This window comes from Lutjanus erythropterus, chromosome 20, assembly GCF_056507025.1.
Source record: "Lutjanus erythropterus isolate fLutEry1 chromosome 20, fLutEry1.hap2, whole genome shotgun sequence".
In the NCBI taxonomy this organism is placed as follows: Eukaryota; Metazoa; Chordata; class Actinopteri; order Lutjaniformes; family Lutjanidae; genus Lutjanus; species Lutjanus erythropterus.
In genome coordinates this window covers 32,770,461-32,786,233 of record NC_139336.1, presented here as the reverse complement: position 1 = coordinate 32,786,233, position 15,773 = coordinate 32,770,461, and the positions used below count along the sequence as shown (strand labels likewise).

At 41.4% G+C, this 15,773-nt stretch overlaps 1 protein-coding gene across 2 annotated transcripts in view; it reads left to right on the top strand.

Moving 5' to 3' along the window:
- sez6l (seizure related 6 homolog (mouse)-like) overlaps window positions 1–15,773 on the top strand; it is an 83,247-nt gene that overhangs the window by 64,131 nt on the left and 3,343 nt on the right. The window contains exons 8-15 of one of the 2 annotated variants that reach the window (XM_084746121.1): window positions 414–608; window positions 2,858–2,996; window positions 4,912–5,108; window positions 11,858–12,052; window positions 12,655–12,846; window positions 13,485–13,679; window positions 14,901–14,936; window positions 15,310–15,424. In XM_084746121.1, the coding sequence (XP_084602247.1) occupies window positions 414–608; window positions 2,858–2,996; window positions 4,912–5,108; window positions 11,858–12,052; window positions 12,655–12,846; window positions 13,485–13,679; window positions 14,901–14,936; window positions 15,310–15,424 (1,264 nt within the window). The remainder of the gene's footprint in view (window positions 1–413; window positions 609–2,857; window positions 2,997–4,911; window positions 5,109–11,857; window positions 12,053–12,654; window positions 12,847–13,484; window positions 13,680–14,900; window positions 14,937–15,309; window positions 15,425–15,773) is intronic. The other variant, XM_084746122.1, reaches the window with a different exon arrangement.

Below are 15,773 nucleotides of genomic sequence, written 5' to 3'. Positions count from 1 at the left end.
TCGTGCGCTGCCAAGCTGATTTTGGCGGGATCGCCGGGAAGTGGGATAGTCGTCCAACATAATCTGAGCTAAAGCTTTCAGAGTTCCTGGCAGTGTCGGATTGTGCAGGGATGGAAATATCCCAACCAACGTGTTTATCCTCATCAGTGAAGAGAAAAAGAAACCACAGAATCCTCTTTCTACGAGAGGAAACAAGATTTATGGACAATGTGTGATTATAGTGTTTTGAGGGAGAAGCTACCAATCATCCTGGCATCTGTTTATGGAAATTACACCGAGGTATCACAAAGAAAATGCTGCAAAAATATCATGCTCAAATAGCTGCGTGGTGTGACTTTAATTGGATGCATTTTCTTGTTAATTTGAAGTGGGCTGAGGCTTCTGTCTGTCATTTCTCTCATTTCTTCTTCCAGCTTTCGAGCGTGGCCACTGCTACGAGCCGTACCTCCAGAACGGAAACTTCACGACCTCTGACCCGCTGTACGGAGTCGGGGCTGTGGTTCAGTTCACGTGCGACCCGGGACACTCTCTAGAACAGGGCCCCCCTGTGATCGAGTGCATCAGCGCGAGGGATCCGTACTGGAATGACACAGAACCGCTATGCAAAGGTAATACTGAGGGCAGGAAGCAGACAGGCTTCATGCAGGAACATTTTCTAATTTTTATCAACTTTTTGTCTGAGCTGAAGTCAAGCCAGTGTTAATTACAATGCACCAATCATAACAGAAGTTATCTCAGGGCACTTTTCACACAAAGCAGCTCTAGACTGTACGCTGTCTAATATTATTTACAGAGATCCAACAATTCCCACCATGAGTAAGCACTTGGCAACTTTCTGATATAAGTGCATCATAAATGATTCAATATTCCAGGAACGCTGCAAGCTAAAGACTTAATGTTTTTGCCTCGAATGTTTTCTGTGATTAATAATCCATTATTCTGTTTTGGAAACGGTCAGTTGGGGGGGTGGTTAACCATCCTCTAGTGCTCCCATGATGCCTTGGGTTGAGTCAAGACCAAACAGAGGCTGTATTCATCTCTGACAAATGGGTCGAAACCTCAAACAGAACCGGGCTTTGGATAGGCGGGCGTCATGCCTCGACTGGTCGGGTTGAGAGATTAAACTTTTCGCAAACCGCTTGTTTCAACTAATGAAGGTCAGTTTGTGAGGCGTGACGACCCCTGACGGCTCTGTGAAGTTGCCTGTTCTGGTCTGTTTGTGACACGTTTCATTCACAAAAAGATGTCGTCCAAACAAACAAATAATTAGCAGCGTCAGTAGCCATATTAGTCGTAGTTCATTTTGCAGTCTCAAGTCTTTGCACCTAAGTCTCAAGTCAAGGCAGGCAAGTTCTGAGTCAAGTCTTATGCCAAGTCGTAATTCCTAAACTTTGAGTTTTAATGTCCTAAACAAGTCATGATGCACTCTTCAACAAATGCAGTGCTGCTATAACAACAGTCTTAACTCACAGCTCTTGGTGCAACTTCAAAAGGTATGGACTCGAGTCACATGACGTGGACTTGAGTCTACATAAGTCACAAATTTGATGACTTTCGACTCAACTGAACCAAATCAAAAAAGACTTGCAAACTCGATTTGGAGTTTAACAGCAAAAACTCAAGACCTCACTTGGACTTGAACCTTGAATACTTGATACCTTCCCCTAAACCCAAAGTCTGTTATTTCAAAAGAATCCACAAATAAATAATTTCCCTTCATTTCCTGAATCGACTATCTTTAACACTTTTCACTCTCAGAAAATCGACACTTAATTCTCCAGATCCACTTTGTTGGAACCAACCAGACAGCAGAGGACCATTAAGAACTTCAAGACTTGAACAAAGTTTGAGGTTGTTGCGTCTCCGTCTGTAATTTTGGACCCACGCATTTTTCATACTGCCATTCCTTTTTTGTTGACCACCAATGGACTTTTTAGTCTTTGGGTTTGGGGGAGTCTATCAAGTCAGAAGGCTCAAGTCAAGTCGAAAGACATCCAATTTGTGACGCCTCAGACGCTAAAAACGTCCGTCACTGAAATATGAGCGGGTCGGGTCGATGTGACAACAGAGTATATTTCGGTGCAGGTGTGATGTCACACTGTCAGCTGTTATGATGAAGGACGTTCGCCCCCTCTGACTGTCTGTCCAGCTGCCAAAATCCAGACAACAGAAGCTGTGAGTTAATAAAAACGCTGACACTTATCTGCGTCGCCGTCCGTTATGACCGGGTCCTAAAAGCAATTAAGCTTTACGAGCAGCAGCGAGCGCTTTGTCGACTTGTTTCCCCTGAGCTTTGACTGTCAGGGACTGTACAGGTTGCCAAGTGGAGGTTGTTGGGACAATACTGTGCATGTTTTTCAAGTAAAACAAAACTTTTCATTTACTCTTATCACTTTCCTAAAAAAAGACACTAGAATTAAACATTAATGTCAGACCTTCTAGATGATGGAAATACACCATTTATTATATTTATTATATTATATATATATTATATATTATTTGTGTGTTATATAAGCATTATTATGAAAAGAAAAATAACTGATTTAGTATTTCCTAAATTGATTGATTGTCTGTCTTTGTTTCTGTCTGTCTTTCTCTCTTTATTAAGTTCTATCAACCTTTCTTTCTTTCTTTCTTTCTTGTGTTCATACCAAGAGATAATTTATTTTATGTGAAAGTTGAGACAAATGACCTCATTTCTCGTCACTGATTAATGAATCTGTTTGTTGGTTTGTTGTTCTTGCAGGAGTCCTGATGTTGTGTTGATGCTCTGAAAGCTGCATATTTCTTAAAATGTCAAACTATTCCTTCAAATCGTCCGTATTTCTGACTTTTCCTCTCTCATTCTTCTGTGCAGCGCAGTGCGGGGGCGACCTGACCGGTCCAGGAGGTGTGATTCTGTCTCCGAACTGGCCGGAGTGGTACGGCGAGGGAGAGGACTGCAGCTGGAGGATTCACGTCGGGGAGGACAAACGAGTGCTGCTCGACGTGCAACTGTGAGAAAACTCACCAACACGCTCCGACTCGTAAACATCAAAACTTCAGCTCAGATCCAAAGTTTGCGGTCGACCGAGAGCCAAACGTCGTCATTAAAAATGTATGTGTGGATTTCTGAGTGAGGAGGCTCAGTGAGGGGTCCAGCTCTCCGTCTACATGGGCCGATTGATATTTCCCTGATCCTGCTCATACCGAACCATTAAATTCAAAACTTTGAGAGCGTGCTGATAAAACTGCCGCCGCAGTTTTCACACAACTGTTCCGCACTTATCTTCATTCTGTTCTTCTGCTGGCTCGCTCCAGGGTCGGTCACTGTGGCTTGGATTGAAACTTTCGTCCCTCCCCCGCACTCATGTCTCAGAAACTTCCATGTTAACTGAGGATGCTAAAACCAAAGCCGGAAAGCTGTAGAAGTTTTGTTTTATATCTGCATATTTCACATTCCTCTGGTGGCATTTCTGCTTGTAGATAAATGAGACAATCGCTTATCAGCAGCAGTTTATGTCAAAGTGCAAATCACTCAGAAAGCACAGAGTCTTATCAGACCTGCCTCCTGAATTTGCAGTGAAAGATGTGCAAAAACTCTACCTATACTTGCCAACCCTCCTGATTTTCCTGGGAGACTCATGTTTTTTTAATTGCCTCTCTTGGCCCACAATTCTCCCATTTTTCTTCCTATTTTGACAAATTTTGTGGCATTTTTCCTTCTTTCTTTTCCTGAATTAGCAAAATAATAATGTCCTTTTAATAGATGATATAGATGATGTACAAAAGTGAAGCCGAACTGTCCCGGATACGAGCGCTGTCAGAGTCTGTGCAGCAGTGATCAGGGTTCTCGCCCACACAGCTGGTCGACTCAATCACGAGCAGAACTCAGCTGTCAATCATGATGTGAAACCCCCTTTTTATAGCATCAATCAATCAATAGCTAATTAAAACCAAACTGAACTGAAAAAGCTACACTTGAACAAACAGCAGCCTCTTAAGAACTACGTTAAATTACAGAAAACATCTTTGGGAAACGTTTATTTGACATGTACATGTAGCAGGATTTAAGACCTGTACTGCAGCCAGCCACCGGGGGGGACTAAGACGTTTTGGCTTAATTTTTAAGGAGCTGTCATGTCATCCATCTTTAAATATGTTAATGGCTTCAACGCTGATGATTCAATACAGTTTGAGAACCGTCTGCACGTGCAAACATCCTCAGTGCAGACAGAGGCACAGATAACGTCTGCCTCAAAGGTCGTTTTTGGGAGCTCCTTTAAGAAATTAAGATAAATCAATGTGTAAGGAGTGCTACGATTTAACAAAAAAGAACAATGCATAAACTCACATGAAAATACTCCTTCTCAGTCATCACCAGAAGTGTGTGGCAGCAGAAACACCACCATCAAACTGTACCTTCTTATTTTTTGATTATTTTGCTGCTCAGGACACTGAGCGTCTGTATTTGACGTCCTGGGGAAGAGACTTAACAATCGGTTATCTCTCTGATTTGTTTACCAACTGCAACTGACAAATCTGACATATTCTGCCTTTCTTTCAGTGGTATGAAATGGGTTTGACATGTTTAGCTTCACTCCCTGAAAGCACAAATCCAATTACATCCTTCAGTCCTTTGGTAGATTTATGTCATATCACATTTACAAATATTTCAATTTTCTAACTGCATGTTAAAGAAGCCCCTGTGGTGAAACAGAAACGCCTCTGAGGCAGTAAAACATGGCCGTGTTTGCAGACTGTAAAACACTTGGCCTGTGGATGAACGCAGTGTTTAGCCTTTGAGGTCATCTCGTCTCCCACACGGTCGGCTGTCGACATGACTTCACTCTGAGTCATCGCAACTTGATACCACTGGCTACACTTGTCTCTGTCTGACTCTTGTCTCTGTCCGTCCCCCCGCGTCCTCAGACTGAACATCAGTGACAGCGACATGTTGACCATCACTGACGGCGACGAGGTCACGACTCGCATCCTCGGGCGCTACGTCGGGGGGAGCAGCCCCTTCAAGCTGTCCTCCACCACCCCGGATCTGACTGTCACCTTCCACTCCGATCCGGCGGGGCTCGTCTTCGGGAAAGGCGAAGGCTTCATCATCAACTACATGGGTGAGAGTCACAGTTCACCAAAACAAACAACATCAGTTCATCCTACTCAGTATTTTGTGTGTATCACAGCCTGGGATATCGTCTTCCTCTGGGACGTTGAGCTGAATCGTTGTCCAAAAGTTATTAAAAAGAACAATATGTTAAATTGTTCCTCCTCCCAAGTCTCAACTGGGAGATGTGTGCAAATGGTGAAGTTTTCTACTTAATGCTATATATATTTTTGTTACCAATAAGTAAAATAAACTAAATAAAATCACAAAATTACAAGGAAGGAAATATCAGTTTATCAGTTACTTTTTAAATATTACTCATTTAAAAAGTTATACTAGGACTTTCCTTATTACTTTTAGGAATTAGTTATGTCACTCGTTTTATTACTATATTACTTTTTTGGCAACCTTGTTTTGTTTCAAAGTTGAACAGCTGATCCAGTGAACTGTTAACACCCAGAAAGTTTTGTTGTTACCCGTCCAGATGTTGGCTGTGGTGGAAACAAAGTCTCCCTCTCTGACTGTGACCTTCAAATTAGATTCCTCCTACATGTTCTGTCTTAAGGAGCAAAACAAACTCAGAGTAATGACAGTATTTGCACCTGTGGAAAGTTTGCCGCTCTCCCTCATCCTCCATTTAACTTTTTGGCTGCAGCTGATGTGACCTGCTCAGACCTGCTGCACGAACACATCATAAGACAGAATGCATGGGTCAAAAATTATAGTAACTCTAATATAATCACTGTTTTTGGAAATTATAATCGTTCCTTAATACGTTTCTGAGTAATGCAATACTGCCCAACACTTTGAAAGTGAAACTATTAGAACAAAGGAACATTCTGCACATTTATTACAGGTGACTGGTGTGTAAGAGAGGGGAACTATTGAAATGGAATGACATACTATAATGCATGCATTTCATGAGAACCCCTGCTCTAGGAAAACGCGTATTAATCCACACCTGAAAATAGTCCCCAACTATTTCCTCTTGTTTGAGTAACATTTGAAAAATAAAACTGTCGTAACCATCTGTTTTAGGAAATTACTGAATTAAACTACATATTTGTGAGGTGTTTGTAAAGATTTAAATCTTCAGTGTGGACCAGTGGGCTTGGAGCTTTGAGACACAAACAAGAAGTCAGAGAGTACTGGGAGTAAGGCTGAGTATCACTACTCAATACTTTTAAGATATCGACCAAAAGAACACAGTACCTGGTCGTATCGAAACTTCCCCAGTCAGGTGATACCTACTTTTGATCCTTTTTATATCCAAATTTAGAACAAAGGAAGCACTTTGCACATCTGTTAGATAAGACAGGTAGGTAGAAAGAGGTAGAGAGGTAGAGAGAGGTGAGCAGACCAAAAAGTTGCAAAAAGGACTCCCTCACACTGTCTAACTTGCAATACATCATTTATTTGCAATGTTTTGGTACTAGACCCTCATCAGGCAAAACCTTTTAGTAACTTCTAGCACCAAAACGTCATAAATGAATGATATATTGCAAGTTTGACAGTGTGCAGGAGTCCTTTTTGCAACTTTTTGGTCTATATCCAGATTTAGAAAAAGAAACTATTTGTATGCCTTTGCTTACAGCCGATCACCACAAATGTTCTTTGATTTAATGCAACATGTGATTGACCCAAAAAGGATGGTTCTGGTACACATCTGTGGCGTCTGATAAAATAAATGCATAAAATGCAAAGAGACTATTTCAGGAAAACTTCAGGGTGGACAGCTGCACTGTGTGAAATCAAATAAAATACTCAGTTGGTCTCAGTATCACTCCGGTATTGATCCTGATATCAGTTTTTTAGACGATACCCGGCCCTGTTTGAGAGACAGGACTGTTTGTTCTGTAAGACGGATGTAGAATAAAACCTGCCCTGTCCTTTAACTTGATCTGGAAATGTTAACTTTCATTCAGTTTGGCTGTTGGTTTTTATTTAGCCATTTCTGCCCAGGCTGCCGACTCCATTTTTCATCTTCCCCCTTTTTCCTCTGCTCTCATCTCTATTTGTCTTTGCTTTCATTTCCCTCTGCCCTTATTCAATCACATCCTATTTGTTTCACCATCTCACAATGGCTCTCGTCTGCACACAAGCCCAGAGTTTAACAAGCAGCCAAATAAGCTCAGTTCCTTCTTTTACACACAGTAATCTGCAGCGCTTCTCCAGATCCAACACCTGACTCCAATTTAGACACACACTGTCCAATTTACTTGTCACCCGCTCGACACCACACACGTTTCCCTCAGGAGTAAATCAAGAAGACACAGCATGAATACGTAGGCTACTCTCTTTGATTATATGTGTGTGTGTGTGTGTGTGTGTGTGTGTTTGTGCTCAGAATAAATTACCCACCGCACACATTCAGGCTGCACGCAGAAGGAGACGCAAGTCAATACAGAATGAATAATTGATCCAGGATCCTTCAACTTACAAATCCCTGTAGGCCTATTATATTGTACAGTGTAATGCTGCCCGATCAATCATCAAATATACATATGCAAACACTGCGGGAGGCTACTTGTTTATATATTTCTCCAGGCTGTAATGATTATTTTCTGTCTTTAAACAGCATAAATTTTATTAATGTTCTCTGTTTTTTCTGGCCATGCGGTTTTGTTTTTCTCGTCTATTATACGCTTGAGATTTTAGAATCCACAGAGAAACAACAAACAAACAGCCTGTAAGTGTCTGAATGAAAATGGAGAAATATAAACCGCCTGTGAAGGAACATAACAGTAATCTGCAGCTGATTTGATTTAACCGCAGTGTTGTGTCTTGGCAGGAATTTCTTTAATGTACAACATTATCTTTCAGACGTAGACGGCCTGTCTCACAGATGAAAATACATTTGAGACTGATCTGAAAAACATCAGCTCAGTATCATTCCCTGACAAGAACACTTTGAAACAGTGAGTTCTTCGCCAGGCGCTCCACTGACAGATATATAACACTGTCTGACTCTTGATAGACAGTCTTTAAAAAAAAACAAAGGATCAAAATCGGTGCAGCAGAACCAGAGATATCTTTTTTTTATATATTTCACACATTCTTCCGCCTTTGTCAAAACCTGCTGCCTACATTACCCACAATACAACTTGACAGTTTGTTGGATATTGGATGTGGCTACCAGCTAATGTAGCCTGCAGCACAAAAGAGAAGCCGCCACAGAGGTCTGGTCAGGTCACTTCTTTCTAACTCTTTTCAAACTTATAGTCTTCAACTGATGCTGACTCAAGTGACATCACTTGAGGACTTCACACTGCTCCCTCTGGAGGTTTTATTGTGCTGTGTTAGTGTATACAGTTGCATTCCCCAATATTTAACTTTAATGTGTAATATCCAGTGGTGTAACAAGTCAGCGCCGAGCCCCAGTGCAAGATTATCAGACGGGGTCCTGCCTTTCACAGTCAGACTTAATATAATGCAATGTCAGTGGAGGACGAAAGAAGTGAAAGCATGCCGGCAACAATGAAATGCACTGGATAATTGACATCAAAAGGAAATAATTACAAGGAAAACAGACTGCAGTGTAGAAGAAGAGTCATAAAAACAAGAGATGACAACACATCTGCACACAGATTAAAACTAATAGGCGACAGGCCACCTTAAAACAGATGAAAATACTTTGAGCTAACAGGTGATAATGCACCTTAAAACAGATGAATATACAGTATGCAAGCTAACAGGTGACAGCATATCTTAAAACAGATAAAAACATAGTAGGCTAACAGGTGACAGCGACTGCTTTAGGTTTCTGTCTGACAGACTATTGACAAGTGCTTCATACAACCCCACTTCAAGCAGTGTGAACTATCCCTTTAAAATCCTGATCATAGTTAATTACTGAAGGGGACATTAGCTGGTAACTCGACTCACAGTTCTAGTGGCACATAAAGATTTAGTTTTTATCTAACCATGTATGTCCTCCCATTAATTTGGTTCATTTCAAACAATTCCAAAAGTTAATGGCGTGGTCACTCATTTGGCCTCAGCCTCTTCCTGCATAATGGAGCTCATCCAATTTACCAGTGGACTTTCCTTCCTTCCAGCTCATCAAAAATCCAGCTTCGATTCTTGTGGACATTTTGCGGAAAGTAAAATCTAAAGAACTTTTGTTAATGTATTTTATCATACGGACACAACTTCAGATTTGAACTGCTTGATCAATCTGAAGGGAGAGTTGTTCTCCCCTCGCGGCTGTGGGTTTTATTAAATTTGACTGTGAGCTCTAAACTCTGAAGCTCCATTGATTTTTACAGCTGCAGCGATAACATGAAGAAGTTTGAGCAGGACACTTTTAGTCCGAGATCAGAGGAATTCTTGATTCATGAAGATCTTCAGAACGATGAAGAGAGTGTCGGTCTGAGCCTCCCGCTGCGTCTCTGTCTGTGTAATCACTTCTCTCAGATTCGGCATGTAAATTATGGAGCTCGCACATGAATCAGTGCAATACATTCATCATTAGTAGAGCGCCGTTCAAAAGTTTGGAATCATTTCTTGATGTTTGTCTTCATTCCTTCAGTAATGGATATTTTAATATAGATTTTAAAAAAAGTATAATTCAGACACCAAATGTATTATTTACATTTGAAATAGTCTTGGTTCCAAAAGAAAAATAATTAAATGATTAAAACTTCAATTTAGCGTCCCCACAGTGTTGCGTAACGGGAGAATATATCTGTAATTATTCGTTCCCACAAATAAGCTTTGATTTGAAATTTGTTTTTCAGTCAAGAAAAGCCTGAAATCATCCTTGAACTCCACTCAGGGGTCAGATCGGATTTGTTTATGATGATATTTTGTGATCCAGTTCCAGTAGTGCTGACGTTAGATTTGTACCTGATGTTTTAAGAATAGATTTGTTAAAGCAGCCTGCATGTTAAAGGACCAGTGTGGAGAGTTTAGCTGCATCTGGTGGTGAGCTTTCAGACACCTCGCGTCACATTTCCTGTCACGCAGGAGAACTGACGGTGGACGTGAAATGCAAAAGGTCAAAGTGGAAACATATGGGCCTCATGCAAGAGCATTTTCATATTCTTATCTTTAATTTCTCTTACTTTATTCCATACAAAGGGCTGGTACGAACATGCTACGTCAGATACAGCAAACGTTCCTAACTAAAGAAAACCATGGAAACAATCTGTCTGTGCATATTTGAGTTAACATAATTAACTCTCCAATAATACCATATAAGAAAATGCTTCCTGTCTCATATGTCAGGAATTGTTCATTCATGAAAATGGCATCAAAGAGTTCAGAGATTGAGGTTCTGCTTTCAGAGATCCATAATCTGTCATTTTAACAGAGACAGCAGCAGAATTAAAAGACCTGCGAAAGCAAAAAAAAAAAAAAACAGGAAAACTGAGGGCTTTTTATGTCGTGTTACCTGAGGGTCGGACTGTCACTGAAATAAAGAAGAAATGTCTCGATATGAAAACAGCTTAAAAGTAAAAAGAAATGCCTCGCCGCAGCAAGCCGATCGATGACTGCGATGGGAGGAGAGGGTCAAAGGGGAGTTTCCATCATGGAGACAGAAGACAGAATACGAATGAGGACAGGATGTTCACCTGGACAGAGACTTACACCTGTCTGTACATAATGATACATCATTAAATTCATAATGAGAGGCTTTATGTGTAAATGTACAATTATATTTTGACTTGAAATGCAGTCAAACAGAACAATGTTGACATAATTATGAAGTTCAAGTCATTTTTCAAACTCAAAATGTCTCCAAAGTAATGAAATCTACAGTTGTTAGTGAAAAACTTCAGACTGGATAAAAGCAGACTGACTGTACGTGACTCTACGACAGCAGAATTGTGTTCATATCTGAAAGAAAATTCAAAATACGAGAAAACTGATGATCGTGACAAGTTCTCCTGAATCACACGCCACTTAAGAACAAATCTGTTCGTACGAGTGGTTCTTCCTGCATGATGCCCATTGTCTTTATTTAGATTGCAGTTTATGCTGAGTACAAGACCTTTCATTACGAGGCGACAGAGATAGAAAACAGGTCGGTTTTAGCTCCACTTCCTTCTTTACTTTTTGCTGTTTGAATGAAGGAAAACGGTAAAAACATTAAACAAACCTACAAAAATTTTATAGGTGAAATTTTGAAAGCTCGTTCTTGACTTTGGGAATCGCAAGTCGAGGCTGCGATGGTGCATTTTGCTCAGTCGTTGTCACATGACCTGAGTGTTCAATCACAAGATGACAGCTGACTCATTTCCATCCACTGATGAAGACTGTGAGATGCAGTCGAAAGCCCTGGAAAAAGCTAGAAAATGGACTTTGAGGTGGGATTATTTTCACTGAGCGTTCCATTATAAAGAAGCTCTTTCTGACAGAACATAACAACAAAAACATTTTTCTCTCTGTGACAGATAACTGACAGCGTGTAATAATTTTATTGAGGACAGTTTCAGTGGGAGTCTGAATTAAAACTGTCTGTTTTCCAAACAGCAGCTTCAGAGGCAAACTGGATTCACTGTAGATGATATTTGAAGACGCTCCGACACAGATGAAATCCATCATTCTGTCACACGGTCAAGTAATCGCACAATAAGTCCATCAATCTTCCTCACTGAGAGTATGAGCCAGTATCTAAAGTCTACATCAGACATCCTGCTCTCTTCTTGACCCTCCTGACTGCTGAGACGGAGGAAACGCGTCACCGTACCAAACCTGGACGACGAGCAATAACACCATTAATCAAGCTTTACGTTTTTTAATTTGTCTTCTCAGAGGTGTCCCGAAACGACTCCTGTCCGGACCTGCCCGAGATCCAGAACGGCTGGAAGACGACGTCCCACATTGCGCTGGTGCGAGGGGCCCGGATCACCTACCAGTGTGACCCCGGTTACGACCTGGTGGGACGGGAGACCCTGACCTGTCAGTTAGACCTGTCCTGGAGCTCCCAGCCGCCGTTCTGTGAAAAGAGTTGGTTTTATTATTCTCTATTTTTTTGCATTTGTATTTTTTTAAATTTTGTCACAGGCACTGAAAAAAACATTTGTCATTGTTATTAATTAATTTAGTTATTTCTCCCTGGAACGAGTTGCCTTCGATTTTTAATGAATTAGATAAAAAAAAATAATAATAATAATAAAAAATTGCAACTTTCTTTTGCAATTTTCAGTTGGTCCTGCAATTTTTTTTTTTTTGCAAAAATTGCCTGAAAGCGCTGCAACATGCATTACAATTCAGAAAAGCTGCTGTGCTACCAGCTATATCCGGCTTCTCCTCTAGGCTGAGCACCGCTGCTAATGATATGTATACAGCGTCCTTCGATTAACGGGATTGGTTCTTAAGGTTTATGACATCATAAACCCAGCCTGACTGAATCTGTTTTAATGAGACCACCTTTCTCACTGCAGTCTCAAAGCAAGAAATGCTCAGACGTGGTGTTTATGCTTATTTTGCTCCTGATATGTCTTGTAACACGTGGACATGTTAACAAGGTGAAAAACTCTCAAAAGGAACGTTTTAAAATGTGTCTGTTTTCATCTTATAATCCTTTTTTTCTCTTTTCTTTTTCTCAGTCATGTACTGTTCAGATCCGGGCCACGTGGAGCACTCCACCAGGTCTCTGTCCGACCCTAAACTCCTGGTGGGGACGACCATTCAGTACAGCTGCAACCCCGGCTTCATCCTGCAGGGCGGCGCCACCATTACCTGCTACGGCCGCGAGCCGGGGACCCCCGTGTGGACGTCTCGACTCCCTCACTGTGTCTGTGAGTGTCAGAAATACCGTCTCTGTACAGTTTTCCAGCGTAAAAAAAGAACACGAGAGGTTTTACCTACCAGGAAAAGCTTGTCGTTGTTTTATCAAACTTGTGGGCTGAAAGGTTCCCGTGGCGTTCTGGTGATTTGTCAGGCCTTTGATTTCAGAAAGCTGTCATCAGGATAGACAGTTGCACATGGCAGTTAACTGAAGATGAGAGGCTCTCTGCCTGTGGCTGTGCGATCTAACATGAGTGGGTTTGTGTGATTTCTCTCTCTTTCCTCTGCTGACAGATCACAGCGTCTCTGCATGCCAGAGACGACGCTTCATCTCCTGCATTTTCATCTTATGACTGATGATCTTATGTGCGTGTGTGTGTGTGTGTGTGTGTGTGTGTGTGTGTGTGTTTTCAGGGATATTAATGTTTGTGTGGAGTGTTTGATATGTAAATGCAATGCTAATGCACCGTACCAATCAGCCCTCAGCCACCTGGAGGAGGGGGTGGAGATTATCCATGAGTCATGTCACCTCAGCCAGAGCTTGTCAAATCTGTCAGTCGAGCTCTGACGCAAAACCTCGGATTCGTGTTGAGAAACTCAACAGGATCCATCCAGCTCTCTTTTTTCCCTTTTTCTTCTTCTTCTGTAGCTGAGGATTCTGTTTCCTGTGAAAACCCCGGTCTCCCTGACAACGGGTACCAGATCCTGTCCAAGAGGCTGTACCTGCCCGGTGAATCACTCACCTTTGTCTGTTACCAAGGCTACGAGCTCATTGGAGAGGTTGCAATTAAATGCATCCTAGGAAACCCGTCGTTTTGGAGCGGCCCACTTCCACTCTGCAGGGGTGAGACTTTTCACTGAATTTTTTAAATTTTTACATATGTGTGGAATGAAACACTCCCTTTTTCAAATACCTTTGGATTTATGCATGAACACAATATTCTTTTTGCTTGTTTATACAGATTGATCCCCCCCCCCCATGCATGCTAATGACCGTTCGCTAAACCCCTTTCCCAGACTTGTCCAGTCATCGCTGAGCAAGGCATTTATGATGCATCCACGTGCTCCTCAGATAGTCCCATTTCCCGAGGTGGAAAGTCAGACTTCGGTGTGTTCATGAGATTTTGAGCCTTTAAGCTCATGAACACTTCGGGTTATGGGTTGGTTGAGCGTGCTATGTATTGCATACATAAGAAGATGAAAAGACTTGAACAACAAGACGTAACATGGCAAAACATAACGTAAAAAGATGTAACAAGACAAAGAAATTACATAAAAGACATAACTAGACAAAAAGACATGCTAGACGATGAAACAGACATAACACTAAAAACTACACGAGGGAGACAACAGACAAAAGATGAGCTCGCTTTGTACAGAAATGGTCAGTTGAAATGTTCTTCAGAGGACGACTTTTTATCTTTATACTCTGAGTACTTTTCAGAGCCTGTACTTTTTCACTTTTACCTCAGTAAAGAAGTTGAATTTGTACTTCTACTTTTACCAAAGTCCTTTTTTTCCCACAAGTATTTGTACTTCAACTTGAGTACAGATTGTTTACTTTCGCAACTTCTGACTAGATGAAACTGTTGCAGGGAAAAGTTGCAACGATGTAAACTGGCCCGTCTCAGCTCAACTCAAACCGGCTGATGAAGTCACAAAATAATTATTGGACATGCAGGGATGTATACAAACTTTTACTTTTTTTATTCTATCTTCAGTCTTCTATCCCCCCAAAAGAGGCACAGTCGTGACGTTCTGTGATCAATATGGCGGGATGATGTGTCCACTGTGTCATACTGAGCTGCTAGATTTTAAGGTTAAGTTACCAACTTATCCTGCTTTTTACTGGACTCTGGGGAAGTTTGATCTCCAGCATCTCCATCAAACGTTGCCCCATGCGATAACAGAAACCTTGACAGGCATAGTGGGCTAACGGTAAGCGGCGGCGGTGGTGGATTAGCGAACGGTCAGCTCAAAGCAGCCTTGTTACAGATACAAACTCCTCAGGAAAGTGTGATGTCTGTTTTCATAATGCACTGACTGACAGAATGATGTCTTGCAGCCAACCATGACTGCTTTGACAACCATGCTTTGGAAGGTGAGTCTACCTGCGTGTGTTGGTGTGCTCTGACGCTGTGTGCTGAAAAAAGACCACACAGTTTGTTTTCTAGACTCAAACAAACCAGAGAATATAAAAAAAAGCACTTCACCTCTGTGTGTGTGTGTGTGTGTGTGTGTGTGTGTGTGTGTGTGTGTGTGTGTGTCTGCTCTGCCTGCATCAGCAAACATCTGCCTGCCAGATTCATTCCCACCGTACGTGTTTGTCAGCCACCTGTGTGCGTGTTCATCTGTTTACCTGTAGCATTAGCGTACGTTTGCTGAGCCTGACCAGACTGTTAGAGGTTTATTTGTTCTCTTGATAATATTAGACATTCATTTCACCTTTTTTTATTCGTGTGTTTGTCTCTCAGTTGCAGAGGCGACTGCAGGCTCCACTCTGGATGGAGGGAACATAGCGCTGGCCATCTTCATCCTCGTTTTCCTGCTGTCCGTGCTGCTTGGAGGGGCTTACGTCTATGTCACACGGTAAGATCATGATCACATGAGAGACTAAATTAAAAGTGAGCACCTGTCTGGGCTCCAGACCCAAAGCCTCCAGGGTCTTAATGTACTGAGAGGTTTGTGATAAATTGATTAAGTTTACCTAAAGAGGAAAAGTAACTTATCTCGACAAAAGATTAGTAGTTAGTAAAACTTTTTAAAAATTTAGGAATTTGAGTTTGGCTTTGAAAATTTGATTTTCTCAACTTTTTTGTTTTTACTGTGTAGACCTACAACAATGATCACTGAAAATTAAAACATAAAAAACAGTAGCTGTTATTTATTTTCATATAATGTTTTGCCAAAGTCACAGGAAGCCACTGAGAGGAGTTAA